Genomic DNA, 23,833 nt, shown 5'->3' on the forward strand with positions numbered 1-23,833 from the left:
CAACATTAATATAAACATAAATATATTGCCTTTGAAAGCTAAGCAGGGTCTGCCTTGGTTGGCACTTGAGTAGGAGAGCACCAAGGAGTCCCAGAGGGAGGAAATGGCAAAACCGCAATTTCGGAGTCTTTTAAATCACTGTTTCTATGATGTTATGTTGTTATGCTGGGCACGTCCCTGTTGTAAGCTGCCCCGGGTCCCTTCGGGGAGATGGTGGCGGGATACAATAACAACAACAACAACAACAACAACAACACAGTAGAGTTTCACTTATCCAACACTTACTTATCCAACGTTCTGGATTATCCAACGCATTTTTGTAGTCAATGTTTTCAATACATCATGATATTTTGGTGCTAAATTTGTAAATACAGTAATTACTACATAGCATCACTGCATATTGAACTACCTTTTCTGTCAAATTTGTTGTATAACATGATGTTTTGGTGCTTAATTTGTAAAATCATAACCTAATTTGGTGTTTAATAGGCTTTTCCTTAATCCCTCCTTATTATCCAAGATATTCGCTTATCCAACATTCTGCCGGCCCGTTTATGTTGGATAAGTGAGACTCTGCTGTAATAATAATAATAATAATAACTTTATTTTTATATCCCGCCCCATCTCCCCGAAGGGACTCGGGGCGGCTCACAACAGACACAAGCCCGAAACAACGACACAACATATTTGACAAAACTTAAAACATTTCAACGATACACAAAATAAAATAATGGACAATATATTAAAGTCCAAGCAGATAAAATCAGAGTAATTAAAAGCAAATCAGCGTGGACAGGTTTCATAAAGTGCTGTATCATGGAAATGAGTAACAGTGATAAAGTGCCGTATGGTTTTATAAACATAAAAAAGTATTCTGATGACAACTCTATTGGGCCTATAGAATAAAGTATTATTATTATTATTATTATTATTATTATTATTATTATTATTCCTTGCTCTAGAAAATACTGTGAAATTAATAGGGTTGCCCTCGGTGCAAGAGGACTTGAACTGGGCGCTCAGTGGCGTTTTCTATATCCAGATCCCTTTTCAGTCCGGAATGAGACCAAACTGGTTCTGCCGGCTCCGAAGAACAAAACATCCTCCTTAATTGACTCTGGCTGCGGGCAAAGCAAGGGAAGAACGGGGCGGGAGACAAAAGTTGTGCTTGGTTTGCACTTTTGGGCAGAAGAACGATCAGGTCCTTGGGAAACTACAACTCTCAGGGCTCCATAGCCTCGAGCCATGGCACTTCCAAGTGGTAAAAAAGGTCAAGGTTTCCCCTGACGTTAAGTCCAGTCGTGACCGACTCTGGGGCTGGTGCTCATCTCCATTTCTGAGCCGAAGAGCCGGCGTTGTCCGTAGACACCTCTAAGGTCATGTGGCCACTGGCATGACTGCATGGAGAGCTGTTACCTTCCCGCCAGAGCAGTACCTATTGATCTACCCACACTCTGGGGGTTGGTGCTCATCTCCATTTCTAAGCCGAAGAGCCGGCGTTGTCCCTAGACACCTCCAAGGTCATGTGGCCACTGGCATGACTGCATGGAGAGCTGTTACCTTCCCGCCAGAGCAGTACCTATTGATCTACCCACACTCTGGGGGTTGGTGCTCATCTCCATTTCTAAGCCGAAGAGCCGGCGTTGTCCCTAGACACCTCCAAGGTCATGTGGCCACTGGCATGACTGCATGGAGAGCTGTTACCTTCCCGCCAGAGCAGTACCTATTGATCTACTCACACTCTGGGGGTTGGTGCTCATCTCCATTTCTAAGCCAAAGAGCCGGCGTTGTCCGTAGACACCTCCAAGGTCATGTGGCCACTGGCATGACTGCATGGAGAGCTGTTACCTTCCCGCCAGAGCAGTACCTATTGATCTACTCACACTCTGGGGGTTGGTGCTCATCTCCATTTCTAAGCCAAAGAGCCGGCGTTGTCCATAGACACCTCCAAGGTCATGTGGCCACTGGCATGACTGCATGGAGAGCTGTTACCTTCCCGCCAGAGCAGTACCTATTGATCTACTCACTCTCTGGGGGTTGGTGCTCATTGACATTTCTAAGCCGAAGAGCCGGCGTTGTCTGTAGACACCTCCAAGGTCATGTGGTCATAGGCATGACTGCATGGAGCACCATTACCTTCCCACCAGAGCAGTACCTATTGCTCTACTCACACTTGCATGTTTTCAAACTGCTAGGTTGGCAGAAGCTGGGGCTAACAGTGGTGCTCACTCCACTCCCCAGATTTGAACCTGGGACCTTTCGGCCTGCAAGTTCAGCAGCTCAGGGCTTTAACACACTGCACCACTAATAATAATATAATAATAATTTTATTTGTATACCCCGCCCCATCTCCCCGAAGGGACTCGGGGCGGTTTACATGGGGCCAAGCCCAGTCAACAGCAATAAAAGCAAAGCAATAAAACAGATCAAAACAACAATAAAAACAAGTCATTAAAAAATCACATACAAGGACAAAAGATTACAATCTTGGATAATATCTGGAAGAACCTGGGCCAAAAGTGCTAGTTATCTCGAAATCATCAGGAAGGGGTGGATTATTCAAATTGTCATCGCCTTCCAAGTACTGGAAGAGGCGTAAATACGGGACTATTATTGGAAAGGCAACAGGTCGATCATGCTAGGTCAGTTGTCAAAGGCCAAGTGGTATCAGACTGAATCAATTCCACAATGTAGATGCACCCTTGGCTGCTTTGGACTCGCACCCTTAGGTCTTTCTGTGCTGGCAGATTCAAAAGCAAATATTATGTGTTGCTTTTGGAAGGAGAAGCTTAAACACGTTGTGCCATGCTTAACAAAACAAACGTTGGCATATGGGTAGGGCTTTCATGTATGCAATGCGTGCAGGATGGGTGGCATTTTTGCAAGAGGGGCCGGGCTGTGGCGCAGGCTGGCGAGCAGCCTGCTGCAATAAACCACTCTGACCATGAGGTCATGAGTTCGAGGCCAGCCCGTGGCGGGGTGAGCACCCGTCAGTTAAAAAATAAAAAATAGCCCCTGCTCTTGCTGACCTAGCAACCCGAATGATAGTTGCATCTATCAAGTAGGAAATTAGGTACCACTTATAAAGTGGGGAGGCAAATTTAACTAATTTACGATGTTGGAATGAGGAAGTGCCGTCACAGTGGATGATGAAGCAGCTGCTCCCCCCTGTGGCCATGAATCGAACATCCTCTCAGGAGAAGGTTAAATTGCCTCTGCGTCTGTCTCTGTCTCGGTTCTATGTGTATATGGGCATTGAATGTTTGCCCTATATGTATATAATGTGATAAATACTGCAAATAAATAAATAAATGTCGCCTCTGCTTGGCTTGTCCCTTTCCAGGTCCAGCGGGCCGCTTCCCAAGACGGTGACGGTACAAGGCGGGAACCTCTTGGTGCAAAACGTGGACGCTTCCGTCAACACGACCTTCATCTGCCAGGCCACCAACCGCGTGGGGCAAGTGGCCACCGAGCAGGTCATCTTCGTGAGAGGTAAGCGCAAACTTTGGGGTAAAGTGGCACAAAGATTTGGAATATTTCCCCCTTTATTTGGAGGTTCCACTTCCCAGAATGACTCCACTTTGACACCACGTTGGGATCCTCGGAGTTGTAGTTCGGGGAAGCAGAGAAAGCTCAAGACCTTGTCAAACTACATCTCCCAGGAATCCAACGCATGGACCCAGGGGAGTTCAAGTGGGGCCAAACTGCGTTCGTTCTATGGCACTGTGATTCTAGGAGGAACTTTTCCAGGCTCTGTGCCAGAGTTGCAAATGATTACAAATATAGAAATCATTTCAATTTCAAAACGCATCTGGGCTTACAAGCCATCTTTAGTCTTCCCGCATGACTCCACATGCTCTCCTTGGGCAAGAGGTCCTTCATTGCACTGGGGTTTGCAATTATCCCTGGTTTTATGTGTTGTTGAAGGCTGTCATTGCTGTGAGTTTTTCAGGCTGTATGGCCACGGTCCAGTTAATTGAACGACCAATATATTGAACAACTTTTCCAAGACAGAAATTGGGAAAACGGCAGAGCTGGAAAACACATCGACTGTGTTCCCTCACTTTTCTTTTACGTTGCAGATACTATCCCGTCTTTTTGTTGCAGTCACTATAGGAACGTGGCAATGGAGCCCAAAAAACTCACAGCAATCCCTGGTCATTTATCCATATCTAAGGGCAAAAATAGTAGCATTTGTATGAGAGGAAATACTATGAGGCTTTGGTGGAGTTCTTGGTGCTTTTTCCTTTCTTTGTTTTAAGTGCCCATGTTGTCCCGGCCAACAATACTGTGCATGGGGGTATCTAATAATAATAATAGTAAATAATAATAATAATAATAATAATAATAATAATAATAATAATAATAACTGCAAAAGGCCACCCTGCTGGGATCTGTGCGCATCATCCGAAAATACATCACACAGTCCTGTGTGGGAAGTGTTCGACTTGTGATTTTGTGATACAAAATCCAGCATATCTATCTTGTTTTCTGTGTCAATAATAACAACAACAGCAACAGCAACAACGGGTGCCTTGCCAAAAGATCTCAGCCAGCATTTGGAAACAATAGACATTGACAAAATTACAATCTGCCAATTGCAAAAGGCCACCCTGCTAGGATCTGCACGCATCATCCGAAAATACATCACACAGTCCTAGACACTTGGGAAGTGTTCGACTTGTGATTTTGTGAAACGAAATCCAGCATGTCTATCTTGTTTGCTGTGTCATAATAATAATAATAATAATAATAATAATAATAATAATAATAATAATAATACATCACACAGTCCTAGGAACTTGGGAAGTGTTCGACTTGTGATTTTGTGAAATGAAATCCAGCATGTCTGTCTTGTTTGCTGTGTCATAAAATAAAATAATAATAATAATAGTAACAATTTCGTATCACAAAATCACAAGTCGAACACTTCCCAAGTGTCTAGGACTGTGTGATGTATTTTCGGATGATGCGCGCAGATCCCAGTAGGGTGGCCTTTTGCAGTTGGCAGATCGTAATATTGTCAATGTCTATTGTTTCCAAATGCCGGCTGAGAGCTTTTGGCACGGCACCCAATGTGCCGATCACCACCAGGACCACCTGCACTGGTTTCTGCCAGAGTCTTTGAAGTTCAATCATGGGGTCCTGATAACGGCTTTTTCCTGTTGTTTTAATAAAATAATAAGAATAATATGGTAGGTTCCTAGAAAACAGGTTTGTAATAATAATCTTATGTCTTACCTGCTTCTCCTTGTGGCTCGAGGCGGGTTACCCATTGCCGAACTGTAGCCTTTCCAATTTCTGTTGCCCGTGTGCTTTTCACCCCCATGTGCCACGAAACAAGGATCCTTGCACGTGCCATGTTTACAGTGTGCTTTCTGCCCGGAATGGGCCTTTGCATCCTGGGAGGAGAGCCAGGGATGCGAAAGCACTTTGGGTGCCAAGAAGCAGACCTCTGCGAGGACACCCTTTTCCAAACCGGGGTGCTGTGGGACCCCGATCCAAGGAGGGTCTCCCCGTAATGGGGACCCCTCCCTATCCGAGGTGTGCCCCGTCCCGGCTCCGCCTGCCGCTCTGCCCCTTCTTCCCCGGTGCTGTTGTTATCCTCCGAGTGACCCTCCTTCCGTCTTGCTTTCTTTACTCAGACCGGCCGGCGAGGAGGCAGAGCGGCGGCGCCGGAGCCCTGGCGGGGTCCATCGTGGGGGGCATCCTGGCCGTGGCCATCCTGGGGGCCATCCTGGCCGTCTTCCTCTTGCGCCGGCGGCGGCGGCAGCGGGAGCAGCGGGGCACCAAGGGCTCCTACGACCCCAAGACCCGGGTCTTCGGCAACGGGACGGCCCCTCCGCCCGCACGGGACTTTGCCGAGCTCGACCGGCCGCTCAAAGCCACCCCAGGGAGAAGGCGAGACGAGGACGAGGACGACGAAGACGACTACGAGGACGAGCGCGAGGAGCAGCGGCCGCCGCCGTACGGCTACGCCGGCCACCACCACCACCGCTTCGAGGACGAGGACCAGCTGGGGCCCATGCTGCGGCTGGGCTCGGCCCTTCACGGCTACGAATACGACGACATGGAGTCCCAGCACGACGGCTCCATCATCTCAAAGACGGCCGTCTACGTTTGAACCCAAGGGAACTTTTGCAAGCGGAGTTCTGTGGGCCTCTTTGCGTCAATCCTTTGGGAAGAGGAACCACACAAGCAGGGGTTTGGTTCGTTTCAAAGATCCTCTGAAGCCTCTTCCATAACGCAATGGACTCCTTTTTGGGGGCCAAGATCTGTTTTGGGGAACTTTTCCAAAGGCTGCGAGAGAACAATCTCTTGGGAAGAGGGCTCAGCTCTCCCCTCCAAGGAACCATTCGGGGAAAACAGGGCAGGTTGGTTTGGGTGTTTTTCACAGACAGATTTTAACTTCCTTCCATAATTTACAGGTCCCTTTTGGGGGTCTTGCAATCTTTCCAAAGGCAACAGCTGCAATCCCTTGGAAAGAGGGATCCCACCCTACGAAAAACGAACAATTTGGGGGTTTTCATGTTGGTTTGTAAACACCTGGAGACTTCCTTGGACTTCCGTCGTCACACGGAGAAGTTTTGTCTGTGCTGCTGCCTTAACAAGATTTAAGTGTGTGTGTGTGTGCGTGTGCGGTGGTTGTTCTTAAATGTTAAGAGGACTGTATAACGGGGCTTAGGGGCAGCTTTGTCGGGGGGAATAAAAGGAACCAGTGCAGCCTTGCTTCTGTGTAGAACTCCAGGTTCGGATGCTGGTTAAATCTCGCTCATTCTCTGCCCAACGCCAGGTTCCGTTGCTGGTTAAATCTCTCCCGTTGGCGTCGGTGCTTTGAATCCGGTGCTATATCTCCCCAGCCTGGTGCTGGGAGGAACCGACTGGGCTCCCATTTAAGATGCTGGCCTTTCTTTTCTTCCATAACCAAGGTTGGTCTGGCCATTTGCACCCTGGTTTCCTATTATCCACTAAGGAGGTAGGCTTTCATACTTTGCACCAAATAGCAATGTTTCTTTTCTTTTTTTTGCGTCAAGGAGCAGTGCTTCCTATGTTCCTCCAAGGAGCAGTGCATCCTATTTTGCACCAAGGAGCACTGCTTACTATTTCCCATCAAAGAGCAATGCTTCTTATTTTGCACCACGGAGCACTGCATCCTATTTTACACCCAGGAGCCATGCTTCCTATTCTGCATCAAGGAGCAATGCTTTGCATTTTCCATCAAGGAGGAAGGCTTCCTATTTTGCATCCAAGGAGCAGCGCATCCTATTTTGCACCAAGGAGCACTGCTTCCTATTTCCCATCAAGGAGCAATGCTTCCTATTTTACACCAAGGAGCAATGCTTCCTATTTCCCATCAAGGAGCAATGCTTCCTATTTTACACCAAGGAGTAATGCTTCCTATTTTACACCAAGGAGCAATGCTTCCTATTTTACACCCAGGAGCACTGCTTCCTATTTCCCATCAAGGAGCAATGCTTCCTATTTTACACCAAGGAGCAATGCTTCCTATTTTACACCAAGGAGTAATGCTTCCTATTTTACACCAAGGAGCAATGCTTCCTATTTTACACTCAGGAGCACTGCTTCCTATTTCCCATCAAGGAGCAATGCTTCCTATTTTACACCAAGGAGCAATGCTTCCTATTTTACACCAAGGAGTAATGCTTCCTATTTTACACCAAGGAGCAATGCTTCCTATTTTGCACCAAGGAGCACTGCTTCCTATGTTCCACCCTGAAGCAAGTCTACCATTGCAATGGCTAGCATTTGCATCCAAAAACGACAGGACCCATTTGGTCTTGGCTCCTTCTCCACAAAGTTACATTTTGCTTTCGGTTTGAGAAAGACTGAACCCGCACACTAAACGGGCAAGCGTGGGTTCTGTCGGTCCTTGGCTCCCCTTTGGACCCTTCCGGGCCTCCCCATTTTGGGGCCTCGTTCCCACCTTCCTTCTCCTCCCCAAAGCTGTGCCTTAAAGGGACCAGCGGGTGTTGCCCCCCAATCCCCAATCATCGCTTGTAAATATCCCCGACCTTGTACAAACAAAACAAAAAAAGGACTCGAGAGTTATTTTCGTACGGGGGGTTTTTGTCGTCTACGGGGTTGGGTTTTGTTTCATTGTCCCTGGTGGGCTCTTTAATTATTATTTCCTTTCGTGTGTCATTAAACGCTGTCTCAAAACACTGTGCTTGTCTTGTCTCCGTTTTGCTCCCCGAAAGAAGACGATTCGGGGACTGGGATTTTAGATATTGTGCCAAATAATGTTAAGAGACGGAGAGGACTCTGCCGCGACAGTGATCTGCTCGCCGCATGAATATTTAAAACATCTGGCTGGGGATGGGAATGAATTGCAAATGAAATGCCCCAAAGTGGTCGTGTTTTGGGAGTGCATTTGGGCTTTTTGGGGGGAAAGGCCGGAGAATATGCCCCTTTTGCACATTCAGCCGATTTTGCCTTTTAAGAGTTCATAAAAGACAGAAAGCCATCCTCCCTTTGCACATTCAGGGCAGCAAAAGATAATAAACACAGCCCCATCTCCCTCCCTCCCGGTCTTGGAAAAACACCAGCAGGATTGATTTTAATTAATTCTGATCCACTTGTCTGTCGCAGTCGTCCCTTTTTTTTATTTTAAAGAACCGTTTTGCTATGGAAGCAAAGAGGGAACATATTTTCGGTTCCCTTCGGGGGAAAATTGCAAAGCGAAATGATGTACCCAAATATTGCTGGCAAATTAGGCACGTTTCTGATTTGGATTGCAGATTTTTGCATTGTGATGTTTGTTATGTGACTAGCTTGGGTACCCTAGACAAACACAAGATGGTCTATGTACAAAGAAAATATGTCCAAATAGCATATAGTATTATTAAAGTTCCTGGTACAAAGCTCAATTTGGCAGTACCAGACAAAATGAAAACGAGCAACAGCTCGAACACAAAAGTTATCCAAGTCTGATATTGGTTACAATGTATTGGTTCCAGTTATATGGGTTACCTTTACTTCTGTTAATACTGCTTGTTAAGTCTGTGCTCTGATGAGGCACAGGGAAGATTGATCCTAGGTTGAGGGGATCAAGGAGACTCAATTGTTCATTTTTGAGTCGGTTTAAAATAAGTTTTATTAAAGTTCCCGGTACAAAGAGCAACAGCTCTAACACAAAAGTTATCCAAGTCTGATATTGGTTCCAGTTATATGGGTTATCTTTACTTCTGTTAATACTGCTTGTAATGAAGTATGAATTTTTGGTTTACAGATGTTACGTTTAATTGTGTGTTTGTGTTTTAAAAGAGTAAGTATTACAGTTATTGCATCTCAGCACTCAGAGGCTGGTTGCCATGGAGAAGTAGGCGGAGCCAACTGCCTGTTTTGTTGGAAAAGTGCAGAGTTTAAAAAAGGGATTCAGTCTGTGCTCTGATGAGGCACAGGGAAGATTGATCCTAGGTTGGTATGGGAAATAAAGTATTGAGGAACTGGTGATAGTTAAGGTAAAGTATAAAGGTTTTCTCCTGACATTAAGTCCATTATAAATGGGTTATATAGCTGTGTGGAAGGGCCTTGAGTCTACACTGCCATATAATCCAGTTAAAATCAGATAATCTGTATTTTATAGGCATTGTGGAAGAGGCCTAAGTGAGGCCTAACTCTGCCTGTCCCCTGGGCTGAGTGGGTTACTAGGAAACCAAATGGGCAAAGCTTAGCCTCCTAACTGGCAGCAATTGGATAAAAACAATTCTTCCTCTCCCTCTAATTAGGACTTTATTTTTCTTTTCTTTTTTGTTGTATGAACGTAGAGGCATGGATGAGGGCTTGTGCTGCCAAGTGTTGTGTTTCTGGGATGTGTAGTTTTGTTGTTTTGTCCTAGGCCGAAATTTCATTACCCTTTTATATATATATATATAGATGAAACTCTCAGAAGGGATTGGTTTAACCTCTGGTTTGTTACTGAAACTGAATGACCGTGCTGTGAAAGAATGCATGTCTCAAAAGCACGGCAACAACACAGAAAGTTTGGAAAGTAAGTTAGATGAACCCTTACTCAAGGAGGTAGGATAGAGAAGCCTGAACTTGGATGTCTTTTGCCTTCCGGTTCCAGCCGTTAATAGGGACTTGGGATTTGCACTTTTGGGTTTTGCAAACGCAAGCGGTTTCCCCCACGTTGTGTTTTCTTTGAACAAATTGGCTCTGCTCCTGTCTGCCTCGGGAGGCTGACATACTTGGAATTGTTATTTTTTGGGGATGCAGAGCTTTCTCCTGCTGAAATAATCTGTGTTTTTTACAGCCCTGAAAGCGAGAGAGAATGAAAAGACAGTAAAAACATCCTCTTCTAACCTAAGGCTGGTTTGGGAATTCTTGGCATTGTAGTCCGGTGAAAGCTCTTGTGACGCGAAATGACTTTTCCACCTACTTTAACTCTCATGGTGCAATGCTATGGGATCCTGGGAGTTGTAGTTTTGCAACTTCATGATAGGATCCCACTTTAACTGCCTTGCTATGGGATCCTGGGAGTTGTAGTTTTGCAATGCTCGAACTCATGATAGGATCCCACTTGAACTGCCTTGCTATGGGATCCTGGGAGTTGTAGTTTTGCAATGTTCGAATTCATGATAGGATCCCACTTGAACTGCCTTGCTATGGGATCCTGGGAGTTGTAGTTTTGCAACACTCGAATTCCTGATAGGATCCCACTTGAACTGCCTTGCTATGGGATCCTGGGAGTTGTAGTTTTGCAATGCTCGAATTCCTGATAGGATCCCACTGGAACTGCCTTGCTATGGGATCCTGGGAATTGTAGTTTTGCAACACTCGAATTCTTGATAGGATCCCACTTGAACTGCCTTGCTATGGGATCCTGGGAGTTGTGGTTTTGCAACACTCGAATTCCTGATAGGATCCCACTTGAACTGCCTTGCTATGGGATCCTGGGAGTTGTAGTTTTGCAACACTCGAATTCCTGATAGGATCCCACTTGAACTGCCTTGCTATGGGATCCTGGGAGTTGTAGTTTTGCAACGCCCAAATTCCTGATAGGATCCCACTGGAACTGCCTTGCTATGGGATCCTGTAGTTTTGCAAGGTCTTTCCCCTTCTCTTCCAAAGACTGCAAACTGCAATTCCCAGCATTTGGCCATGACAGCAAAAGCGGGGGCAAACTGTATTCATTCTACAATATAGAGGGCAAACTACAACTCCCTTGATCCCATGGCATGGAGCCATGGCATTTTAAAGTGGGATCACACTGCATTTGTTCTCCAGTATATATTACAATTTAGATGTTGCCTAGTTCAAAGGATTTCTTTAGACTAATCCAAATAAGACCCATAAAAATTCAATTTGGATTTGGTCCCGGTCCGGATCCGGCCCTCAGTGCCATGAATCTCCAGCTTGGAAGTCCCTCTTGCAAACTGAATTTTCGCCTTGTTTTCTTCTGCCAAAAGCCAGAGCAGCTGTTTTGATTTAAAAGGCCATAAACAAGTGGCTGGTATTGTGGAGGAAGGTCGAGGGACGGTCAGCCAGAACGTTTTCTGGGGTCATTGACCATACATAAGACTATATATCGAGATATGCCTTTTGATGCCAATCATGTTTGGGACAAGGAAGCATGCAGGTCATAGACTTCATGGGCAAGTGGGTCAGATTAGATGGTCTTTGGAGACACCTTCCAAATGCACGGAAGGGACCCCAAAGGCCTTTTTTCAGTGAAAGCAATAATAATAATAATAAACTCCTCAAAGCACAGCAGACAAAAAACCAGTACAAGAAAACCGCACTACAAACTAGAGTTGACAGCTGGCACAACAAAACACTGCATGGAAAGTTCCTTGACAAAATTGAAGGAAAAGCTGATAAAGAGAAGACCTGGCTCTGGCTCACGAATGGGACCCTGAAGAAGGAGACAGAAGGCCTGATCCTTGCAGCCCAGGAGCAAGACATCAGGACAAAGGCAATTCAGGCCAAGATTGAAAAATCAGCTGATGAGCCAAAATGCAGACTGTGCAAGGAAACCGACAAAACCATGGATCATATCCTCAGCTGCTGTAAGAAAATCGCACAGACAGACTACAAACAGAGGCACAACTATGTGGCCCAAATGATTCACTGGAACTTATGCCTCAAGTCCCACCTCCCAGCAGCAAAGAACTGGTGGGATCACAAACCTGCAAAAATATTGGAGAATGAGCATGCAAAGATACTGTGGGACTTCCGAATCCAGACTGACAAAGTGTGCACCCAGTGTGCCCATCAGCACCGGGACCACCTGCACTGGTTTCTGCCAGAGTCTTTGCAGTTCAGTCTTGAGGTCCTGATAGCGGCTGAGTTTTTCCTGTTGTTTTTCGTCAATGCAACTGTCACCTGGGATGGCGACATCAATGATCCAAACCTTTTTCTTTTCCACAACTGTGATGTCTGGTGTGTTGTGTTCCAGAACTTTGTCAGTCTGGTTTCGGAAGACCCACAGTATCTTTGCGTGCTCATTTTCCAATACTTTTGCAGGTTTGTGATCCCACCAGTTCTTTGCTGCTGGGAGGTGGTACTTGAGGCATAAGTTCCAATGGATCATTTGGGCCACATAGTTGTGCCTCTGTTTGTAGTCTGTCTGTGCGATTTTCTTACAGCAGCTGAGGATATGATCAATGGTTTCGTCGGTTTCCTTGCAGAGTCTGCATTTTGGGTTATCAGCTGATTTTTTGATCTTGGCCTGAATTGCCTTTGTCCTGATGTCTTGCTCCTGGGCTGCAAGGATCAGGCCTTCTGTCTCCTTCTTCAGGGTCCCATTTGTGAGCCACAGCCAGGTCTTCTCATTATTATTATTATTATTATTATTATTATTATTATTATTATTATTATTATTTTATGACACAGCAAACTAGATAGATATGCTGGATTTCGTTTCACAAAATCACAAGTCAAACATTTCCCAAGTGTCTAGGACTGTGTGATGTATTATTAGTAATATTACTACTATTATCATGCAATGTGTAAACTTGGTCATTTTCCCACCATGCTGCATACACCATCCTGTTTTGCAAAGTCTTCCCTGCCCAAGAGTGTAAACTACAACTCCCAGGACTCTGTATCTCTGAGCAATGGCACAGTTCAAGTGGTGCCAAACTGCATTCATAGAGTCCAAGCAAAATGCTGGCATTGGTATCCATCTGCAAATGATGATGATGATGATGATGATGATAATCTGGCAACTATTAATCCCCATGAATGCTGGTTAGCTGCGTTGTTGTTATTGCAGCATTTACCAAGCCCCATGAGTGCTAGTTGACTCAAAGTCAATAATAATAATAATAATAATAATAATAATAATAATAATAATAATCTGGCCTCTACTAATCCTCATGAATGCTGGTTGAATGTTCAAGTGGTGCCAAACTGCATTCATTCCACAGTGCGGATGCACTTGTGGACACCACAATAAGAGTCTGAGCAAAATGCTGGCATTGGTATCCATCTGCAAATGATTATGATGATGATGATAATAATAATAATAAGTAAGCAAACTCTAATTGCACCAAGTTCACTGCTCTGTGCCAAATGCCCCGTGTCACCTGAAAGCCTGCCAGCGTCAGAGACTAAATAAAGCTAATTACACCCTCCTCCCTCGACTAATAATATCCCTTCCAAGCAGAGGGCTGATTTCTTCTAAGAGGACACTGTTTGCACCCCATGAATCATCGTCTTACGAGTTTTGCACTCCTTTCCCTTGACTCTGGAGATCCCCTCCATCCACGTTTGCGCAATATTGTAGTGTGACAGCCGCGGAACCTTGGGATTTGTAGTTTAGGGAGGCACCAGAGAACTCAATGCACAAGGGTGCGTCTGTGCTGCACAATTAATGCAGTTTGGCCCCACTGTTCACAACCATGGCTCAGCGTTATGGCCTCCTGGGGAATTGTAGTTTGGTGAAGTACCAGCACTTTGTAAAACTACAATTAACAGGATTCCATAGCACTGAGAGATTGGTATCAAGCCACATTCATTCTACAGTGTAGATGCACTTCGAGTTCCTATATAAAAAGACAGGAGAAAACGAATAAGTAAACTGCAAGTTGCTCCATGGTGGAATCATAATGTGGCGGAGCTGCCACGGCAGTTGGCGCAAAATCATATCACTGCCATTGATATAGTGCGGCTGCTTTTACTCAACACAATAATAGCACTTTAAGGATTGCTTTAACACGGGCATGGGCAAACTTCAGCCCTCCAGGTATTTTGGATTTCAACTCTCACAATTCCTAACAGCCTACTAACTGCCCATGCCTGCTTCTATTGTGCATCTATTATTATTATTATTATTATTATTATTATTATTATTATTATTATTAACACAGCAACATAATCTGACACAGCAAACGGGATCTATATGCTGGATTTTGTATCACAGAATCACAAGTCGAACACTTCCCAAGTGTCTAGGACTGTGTTGTTATTATTATTATTAACTAGCTTGGGGTCCCGGCGGTGCCCGGGTTATTAGTAGTGGGCATTGAGTTGTTTTGGATATTATGAATGGGCCCATTGATGCAGATCTATGGCCGATGGGGTTTGCAGTAGTTTCTGGATGGGGTGAAGGTACTGGAAATCCCATCATTTGTGGTCAATCCTCCCAAAAACCTCAGCAGTATATAAGAAGAGTCATGGGGGTGTGTGCCATCTTTGGTACAGATACATGACTGAGGGGGTTAGGAATAGTCTCTGGATGTGGGTGAAGGTACTTCAGATCCTATCATCCATGTTCCATTGTTCACCAAATTCTCCAGGGTTGAAAGTCATAGGGAGTTTGTGTTCCAGGCTTGGTCCTAGTCTGTCATTGGTGGGGGTTGTGTGGTCTGTAAAGCAGGTGATGGTACTGCAAATTCCTTCATACGCGGTCCATCCTTGTCCAAACTGCTCCAGATGCATCTTTTATGGGGGGTTGCAGTGGTCTGTGGGAGTCAGATCCCAGGGCGGAAGTATACACCGCCGCATACATACATACATACATACAAACAAACATACATACCCACAAACACTGACTTTTATTACTATATACCTGGTTGGGTACCTGGCGATGCCCGGGTTATTTGAAAAGGGATTTTAATTTTTTTTAATGAATTATCCCATTAATAAAATGCATAAGGTTGTAGATGGACAACATCCACAACATCCTGTGGCGCAGGCTCGTGAGCAGCTTGCTGCAGTAAATCACTCTGACCATGAGGTCATGAGTTCGAGGCCATCCCGTGGCGGGGTGAGCACCTGTCAATTAAAAAAAAAAATAGCCCCAACTCGTTGCTGACCTAGCAACCCGAAAGATAGTTGCATCTATCAAGTAGGAAATAAGGTACCACTTATAAAGTGGGGAGGCAAATTTAACTAATTTATGACGTTGGAATGAGGAAGTGCCGTCACAGTGGATGATGTCTCAGTTCTGTGTGTATATGGGCATTGAATGTTAGCCATATATGTATATAATGCGATCCGCCCTGAGTCCCCTTCAGGGTGAGAAGGGCGGAATATAAATACCGTAAATAAATAAATAAATAAATAAATAAATAAATAAATAAATAAATAATGTTGTCTGAGGGGATGTTCGATTCTGGCCACAGGGGGGAACAGCTGCTTCATCATCCACTGTGACAGCACTTCCTCATTCCAACGTCGTAAATTAGTTAAATTTGCCTCCCCACTTTATAAGTGGTAGCTTATTTCCTACTTGATGTGGTGCTACAGTAGAGACTCATTTATCCAACATAAACAGGCCGGCAGAATGTTGGATAAGCGAATATGTTGGATAATAAGGAGGGATGAAGGAAAAGCCTATTAAACATCAAAACCAGGGGTCCCCAAACTAAGGCCCGGGGGCCGGATGCGGCCCTCCAAGGTCATTTACCTGGCCCCCGCCCTCAGTTTTATAATATAATATTTTTATATCAGTTTTAATAATATAATATATTGTATATTCATATAATATTGATAATAATCTTATGTTATGCAATATAATACTAATAGAAATTCCATATAATAATATTAATTATATGCTATATATTACATATTATATAATAGTATAGTGGTATAGTTCAATATAGTAATATATAATGCTAATATTGTGTTATGCTAATAATATAATATATTGTATGTACATACAGCTGCTCTGAGTCCCCTTTGGGGTGAGAAGGATGGGATATAAATGTAGTAAATAAATGCAGTAAATAAATAATTAATTTTAGACTTCGCCTCGGCCAAAGTCTGACATGACTTGAAGGCACACAACAACAACAACAATCCTAATTAACTTGACTATCTCATTGGCCAGTAGCAGGTCCACACTTTCCATAGAAATCCTAATAGGTTTATGTTGGTTAAAATTGTTTTCATTTTTAAGTATTGTATTGTTCTTTCGTTGTTGTTGTTGTTGCACTACAAATAAGACATGTGCAGTATGCATAGAAATTTGTTTGTATTTTTTTTTCAAATGATAATTCGGCCCCTCCAGAGTCTGAAGGATTGTGGACCAGCCCTCTTCTTAAAAAGTTTGGAGACCCCTGATCAAAACGCTGATACATACTCCGATTTCACTTTTATTATATAGATAGATAGATATAGATAATAATAATATATTATTATTATATTTATTTATACCCCACTTTTTATCTCCACAAGGAGAAAATGAAGCAAGAAGTAATGTAATTTGGCACTGTTTGAACTGCAGTGTAATGATGGAAGTTGTAGTTTTGGGCGAGGCAGAGAAGGCCCAAGACCTTGTAAAGCTACAATTCCCAAGATTCAATAACATTGAGCCATGATAGTTGAAGGGATGCCAGAAGGCATTCATTCAACAGTGTAAAATGCACATTGAAATTTAGAGAAGATGCTGGAATTTTCAGCCAGGGAGCGCTTAACGCTTCCCGGAAACTGCAAATCCCAGGTTTGCAAAGGGCGGAAACATGGCAGCTAAAAAGGGATCTCAAAGCGGTACAATTCTGCAATGCGGATAGAGAGCCGCTGTTTCTGAATGTTGGCGCCCAAGGAAAGAGCACCAAGTGATCCAAGACCGAAAGCAAAGTCTCTCTTTTCTCTTTGCTCCAGTTTCGAGTAAACAGGGCCAAAGAGATTCCCGAGGGAGGGGCTGAAACCCAGGGAGCAGCTTGCGTTTCGGGAAGAAGAGAAGGAGGGATCGGAGTCTCTTTTCTCAGGAACAGAGCCAGAGGCCTGGCCAAAACCTGTGCGGTGCTCTGCCGGCCTTATCTGCCCTTCCTTTTTTATCTTGCCAGTTGAAACCTTCCAGGAATGCAGACACGGGAAGGGAAAGGCTGGTTTCCTAAGAGAGCCGTGCCAGGCGGAGCCACAGCCGGGCACATTTCAGACCATTAGGAGGAGAAGTTGCAACCCAAAATCCCCCAAAGAGCAGAAAGCCTTGGTACTAACTCACACGTCATGAGTCAACCATGTCATATAGCAGCTAAAAAGGCCAATGTGATACTAGGTAGTGGCAATAGGAGTCTAGTGTGCGGATCAAGGTTTTTAAGCAGAGACTAGATGGTCATCTGTTGAGAGGGCTTGGACCGTGTCATCCTACCTGGCAGAATGGACTCGATGGCCTTTGGGGAGCCCTTCCAACTCTAGGATTCTAGAGCAGAGGCTGGATGGCCATCTCTTGGAAAGGCTTGCATGGTATCTTCGTGCATAACAGATTGGGGTTGCACTGGATTACCTTTGGGTGCCCTTCTAACTGTAGGACTCTAAGCAGAGGCTGGATGGCCATCTCTTGGGAAGGCTTGGATTGTGTCTTTGTGCACAACATAATGGGATTGGATTTGATGGCTTTTGGAGGATCCTTCCAACTGTAGAATTCTAAGCAGAGGCTGGAGGTGTCTACGGACAACACCGCCTCTTCAACTGAGAAATGGAGATGAGCACCAATCCTCAGAGTGTGAGTAGATCATTAGGTACTGCTCCGGCGGGAAAGTAACAGTGCTCCATGCAGTCATGCCAGTGGCCACATAACCTTGGAGGTGTCTACGGACAACGCCAGCTCTTCGGCTTAGAAATGGAGATAAACACCAACCCCCAGAGTGTGAGTAGATCAATAGATGCTGCTCCGGTGGGAAAGTAACTGTGCTGCATGTAGTCATGCCAATGGCCACATGACCTTGGAAGTGCCTATGGACAACGCCGGCTCTTCAGCTTAGAAATAGAGATGAACCCCAACCCACAGAGTGTGAGTAGATCAATAGGTACTGCTCCGGTGGGAAAGTAACAGTGCTGCATGTAGTCATGCCAGTGGCTACATGACCTTGGAGGTGTCTATGGACAACGCCGGCTCTTCGGCTTAGAAATGGAGATGAGCACCAACCCCCAGAGTCGGACACAACTGGACTTAACGTCAGCAGAAAACCTTTACCTTTGCTAAGACAGTTCAAGTGGTGCCAAACTACGTTCATTCGCTGACTTTTGGGATACCCATGGCATTAGTCTTAACACTGAAATCCACAAACTGAATCATTTCCTTTTAATCTGTTTGGCCGGTCAGCATTCTTTGCCGGTGACGAAGAGAAGGAGAGACTGGACTTTGCTTGCCAGAGGCCGCAGCAGAGATAAGATAAAACCTTATGGCCTCCCAAAGAGACAACAGAGGAGGCAAAGGCAAGAGAGCGGGGAGTGTGGTCTCTGTGCTCCTTTTGCCGGGTGTGAAATGAAGCCAAGGCCTCGTCTGTCGTTGTCGTGGTGTGGGAGGCACGCATGCATGTGCCGTAATGCGGTGTCGTCATGGCTTCGGAATGCAACTCTCTCTTGTCCAGAGAGAGAACCAAAGGGCCCTCTGTTTTCATTTCCTCCACTTTCCAAAGAGACTGGTTTCGGAGCTGGTGAGCCACCAACAACGACGACAAGACAGGATTTCGAAATATCGCCGCCCGAGCCTGACTCACCTTTCCGCCCATCGTGAGCAAACTCCCTCACACCCTCTGAGTAACTGCATGTACCTGTTTCGGCATCAGTTTGGGGACAAATCCCTCCGTGGTTCATTGGGCACATCTCGCGGACGGGAAACCGACTCGCGTCTCCGGTCTGACCGGTTCGGTTGCCATTGTCCACTCTTTGCCTTTTGAATCCCAAACTGGGAGGCTCGCATTTTGTTCTGGGCTTTTTGTACACAATGCGAAGAGTAGCAAAGATCCGCGGGACAAAAGAGAGCTAAAGCCCGCAGCACACAAAATAGGCAGAGTAGGAAAGGCATCGAAACTCGGCACCGGGAGGAAAAAGTCCCCAAAACAGAGCATTTGATCCGTCTCCCCAAATGGCATGTGATAATAATACTCCAAATTTTCAAGTGGAGGTTCACGATCCCACAGACTGTTGGGCAGCCGGACTATGAAGAAAAACAGTGTTCCCTCACTACTTCACGGTTCACTTTTCGCGGATTCGCTGTTTTGCAGTTTTTCAGTAAACTCTAAAAGACTATTATAAATAATAAAAAATTACAATTTACAGCCTAAAGAAGGGAGGAAGGAGAAGCCGAAGGGAGAGAAAAGGAGCCCGAGCGGCAACAGTAGAAGGAGGCGATTTATCAACACACAATTGGTTGATAAAGACTTAAAATAATGTATAACTACTAAAATAATGTATACTGCCTTCATCTCCACCTTATTTCACTTGTTGCAAAACATAAGAGGAGAGCGGAGAAACAAGTCCATGCCCTTCCCAGTCGGCCTGAGCAAAAGTAAACTGTGGCCGCCTCGTTGTGACAATATGTCCTTCCTTGTTAAAGAACATCTGCAATTTTTGAAGACGGTGACCACCTCTAGCTTTGCATGTGGCCTCTCAAAGATGCAAGATGACTCTCTTTGCAAGGTGACCCCTGAGATCTGGCCACCGGACCCAGGGCCGGTCCAACTGCAAGGTGAATTAGGCACTTGCCTGTGGCACCGTCATCCTGGGGGCGCAGTTGAGGCCCCCGGGAGGATGGCACCACCCACTGTCACCTTCTCCTTTGGGCCTCCCGGCACCCGTGCTGGGCCTTCCAGCTGGCGCGGGCCCACCTTTGGGGCCTTCAGAGATTGTGAGGTTGTGGGAACTTGGAAGCTAAGTAAGTGGGGTTTATATATCTGTAGAAGGTCCAGGGTGGGAGAAAGAACTCTTTGAAGCAGGCGTGAGTGTTGTAATTAATCACCTTGATTAGCATTTAATGGCCCTGTGGCTTCAAGGCCTGGCTTCTTCTTGCCTGGGAGAATATTTTTTTGGGAGGTGTTAGCTGTCCCTGATTGTTTCCTGTCTGGATTTCCCCAGTTTTCAGAGTGTTGTTCTTTATTTATTGTCCTGATGTTTTGGTGCTTAATTTGTAAAATCTTGATGTCATTTGATGCCTAATAGGCTTTTCCTTAATCCCTCTTTATTATCCAACATTTTTGCTTATCCAATGCTTTCATTTTTCAGTGATTGGTTTTGGGGGGCCGTGGCAAAATTCTGTTCGCCTACGCTTGAAAATTACCTAGGGCCGGCCCTGACCGGACCCTCGCTGGCTTGGTTTTGGCCTTTCAGCTTTGGGAATGAGACCTTTTTTGAGAAGGGATTTGAGCTGGAGGATGCTTGACTCGGCCCCTGTTATGATCCTCTGATTTCATACTGTCATATTTCTCCGCACTCATCTGCATTTCTAAGCTCTCCAAATCATCTAATCCTTTAAGCCTTTTTCCCTCTTTCCTCCATCTTCCGGCCGTCCTTCCTTTTCTCTCTCTTTTTTCCTCTTTTCAGACAGCCAAGCCCATCTTTCTCTGCTTTGCCTTGTACGGTTTCCTTCCCTCTGGGTTGGAGGATATTTCTCGCTAAGCCTCGGCAGCACGGAAAGTGGGGAGGAAAGGAGGGAAAGGGAAGAAAGACGAGTCCGTTTTTAACCTCGAAAAAAAAAATACTAATTTTGAGCAGATGCAAAGGAGGGCACGCGCTGCCACTTGCTGCAAGCCTGTCCATGCATAATAGATGGGGCTGCGTGTAATTATGGGCTCTCCCGGGAGAGTTGAAGAAGGGATCAGTTGGTGGATGAACACGCCAAGCTGGCAGCGGGAAGATGGCACACGGAGGAGGATGCACGCCTCGGGTCTTGCAGAAGGAAGGAGAAAAAGAAGGGCTCTTGGCAACCTTTTCCACACCCCAGGCCAAAATGAGGAGAGGTTCGGATATCTGGCTCATTAAGAGTGTGATGCGGCGTCTAAAAAGGCCAACACGATTCTAGGCTGCATCAGTAGAAGGATTGAGGGATGTCCCAGTTCCGCTCTGGTCATTCTCACCTGGAATAATGTTCTGCTTTAGCAAAGCTGAGCATGAGCCAAGAGAGTCATGCAGCAGCTTAAAAAGCCAATGCAGTTCTAGACTGCATCAATAGAAGGATCGAGGTGTGTCATGCAGCAGCTTAAAAAGCCAATGTGATTCTAGGCTGCATCAATAGAAGGATCGAGGTGTGTCATGCAGCAGCTTAAAAAGCCAATGCAATTCTAGGTTGCATCAATAGAAGGATCGAGGTGTGTCATGCAGCAGCTTAAAAAGCCAATGCAATTCTAGGCTGCATCAATAGAAGGATCGAGGTGTGTCATGCAGCAGCTTAAAAAGCCAATGCAATTCTAGGCTGCATCAATAGAAGGATCGAGGTGTGTCATGCAGCAGCTTAAAAAGCCAATGCAATTCTAGGCTGCATCAATAGAAGGATCAAGGTGTGTCATGCAGCAGCTTAAAAAGCCAATGTGATTCTAGGCTGCATCAATAGAAGGATCGAGGTGTGTCATGCAGCAGCTTAAAAAGCCAATGTGATTCTAGGCTGCATCAATAGAAGGATCGAGGGATGTCCTAGTTCTGCTCTGTTCCGCTTTGGTCACTCTCAACTGGAATAAGGTTATGCTTTAGAAAAGCTGAGCATGAGCCAAGAGAGTCATACAGCAGCTTAAAAAGCCAATGCAATTCTAGGCTGCATCAATAGAAGGATCGAGGGATGTCCCAGTTCTGCTCTGTTGCGCTTTGGTCATTCTCACCTGGAATAATGTTACACTTTAGCAAAGCTGAGCATGAGCCAAGAGAGTCATGCAGCAGCTTAAAAAGCCAATGTGATTCTAGGCTGCCTCCATAGGAGTCTAGTGTCCATCGAGGGATGTTATAGTCCCACCTGTTCTGCTTTGGTCAGGCCTCACCTGGAATAATGTTAGCAAAGGTGAACATAAGCCAAGAGTGTCATGCAGCAGCTTAAAAAGTCAATGCAGTTCTAGGCTGCATCAATAGAAGGATCGAGGGGTGTCTTGCAGCAGCTTAAAAAGCCAATGTGATTCTAGGCTGCATCCATAGAAGTCTAGTGTCCATATCAAGGGAAGTCATGGTGACTCTATCTCCAGTCGTTGCCTGTTTTTGTGCTGTCATTATGCTTTGCATGGAATTCTGGGAGCCACAGAGCAAAAAAAGAGGAATGTTCCCCCAGCCAAGAAGGGCTGCCCATCAAGATCGGGCGTATTGTAGAACTGGCAAAACCATTTCTGAAGATTCCACGCATAAGGAAACCCTGTGCAATCCATGCGCGTTTAGACTTTGGCCACATCTCGGAGATATAGCTTGTTATCTGTATATGCAGATGTCCCAAAATCCTGGGAAATAATCCCAAACACTTCAGGTCCTAAAGCCTTTCGGGCAGAAAGAGACTCAACCTGGAGTAAGATGCGCCCAGAAATGCTCAATGTTGCAAGGCGGCGCAAGGGTGCCACTTAGTGGCCGAAGACGGAAGCATTAAAATAGGGACGCGAAAGACCAAAGAAGTGGGTTGCTCTGGGTTTTCTGGCTGTATGGCCAATGTTCCAGCAACATTCTCTCCTGACATTTTGCCTGCATTTGTGGCTAAAGGCATCTTCGGAGGTTCTGTTTGCAGTGAGGCAAGTGCATCTAAACCTATGAAATGACAGGAGAGAATGCTTCTGGAACATGCCCATACAGTCAAAAAAAATCACAGCAACCCAGTGATTCCGGCCACGAAAGCCTTCAGCAACACATAAAGCAAAGAAGGGATGCTTGGGGCGGGTGAGGCCGAGTTCGAATGCAAGGCGGGCCAGGTGAGAGTGTTTACCTTTGGTTCAATCCTCTGTCCTTCTCTCATTTTTTCCTCAGACAAGCCCAACTTGGACGGGGCGGGCACCACCGGGGGCATCATCGGCGGCCTCATCGCGGGCATCGTGGCCTTGGCCGTGGTGGCCACCGGCGTCCTCATCTGCCGCCAGCAACAGAAGAACCGCATGGACCACGAAGAGGACGAGTAAGTGAGCCAATCTGCAACCCAGTGTTGTGTGTGTGAGAAGCAGGGGAAAGGTCTAGGGGGTAGAATCATATCGTTGGAAGGGACCCTCGAAGGGCATTCAGTCCAATCCCCTTCTGCCAGGTAGGAAGAACCATTCAAGCTTTCCTGACAGATGGCCATGCAAACCCTTATGTTACTCAATGAGTCTCCCTTAGTATAGAATCATAGAATCATCTTCTTGTGTTTTAAACTGTGTGTATTGTTTATGTATTTGCGCTGTTACTTTTATAACATTGTGAGCTGCCCCAAGTCCCCACGGGGAGATGGTGGCGGGGTATAAATAAAGTTTTTATTATTATTATTATTATTATTATTATTATTATTATTATTATTATTATTATTGGGTTGTTGTATGTCTTTCGGGCTGTGTGGCCATGTTCCAGAAGTATTCTCTCCTGACGTTTCGCCCACATCTATGGCAGGCATCCTCAGAGGTTGTGAGGTACCTCACAACCTCTGAGGATGCCTGCCATAGATGTGGGCGAAACGTCAGGAGAGAATACTTCTGGAATATGGCCACACAGCCTG

General features: G+C 45.5%; 1 protein-coding gene and 1 long non-coding RNA gene across 5 annotated transcripts in view; one reads left to right on the forward strand and one right to left on the reverse strand.

The window, feature by feature from the left end:
* Positions 1-23,833, forward strand: part of nectin2 (nectin cell adhesion molecule 2) — a 116,382-nt gene that overhangs the window by 85,653 nt on the left and 6,896 nt on the right. For 3 of the 4 annotated variants that reach the window (XM_062962776.1, XM_062962777.1, XM_062962778.1), the window contains exons 5-6: positions 3,344-3,492; positions 23,119-23,263. In XM_062962776.1, the coding sequence (XP_062818846.1) occupies positions 3,344-3,492; positions 23,119-23,263 (294 nt within the window). Of the gene's footprint in view, positions 1-3,343; positions 3,493-5,645; positions 8,185-23,118; positions 23,264-23,833 lie in introns of those variants that run through there. The other variant, XM_003229130.3, reaches the window with a different exon arrangement.
* LOC134293853 (uncharacterized) overlaps positions 1-23,833 on the reverse strand; it is a 36,658-nt gene that overhangs the window by 6,495 nt on the left and 6,330 nt on the right. The gene's annotated exons all lie outside the window — the stretch shown is intronic.

This window comes from Anolis carolinensis, unplaced genomic scaffold, assembly GCF_035594765.1.
Source record: "Anolis carolinensis isolate JA03-04 unplaced genomic scaffold, rAnoCar3.1.pri scaffold_10, whole genome shotgun sequence".
NCBI lineage: Eukaryota > Metazoa > Chordata > Lepidosauria > Squamata > Dactyloidae > Anolis > Anolis carolinensis.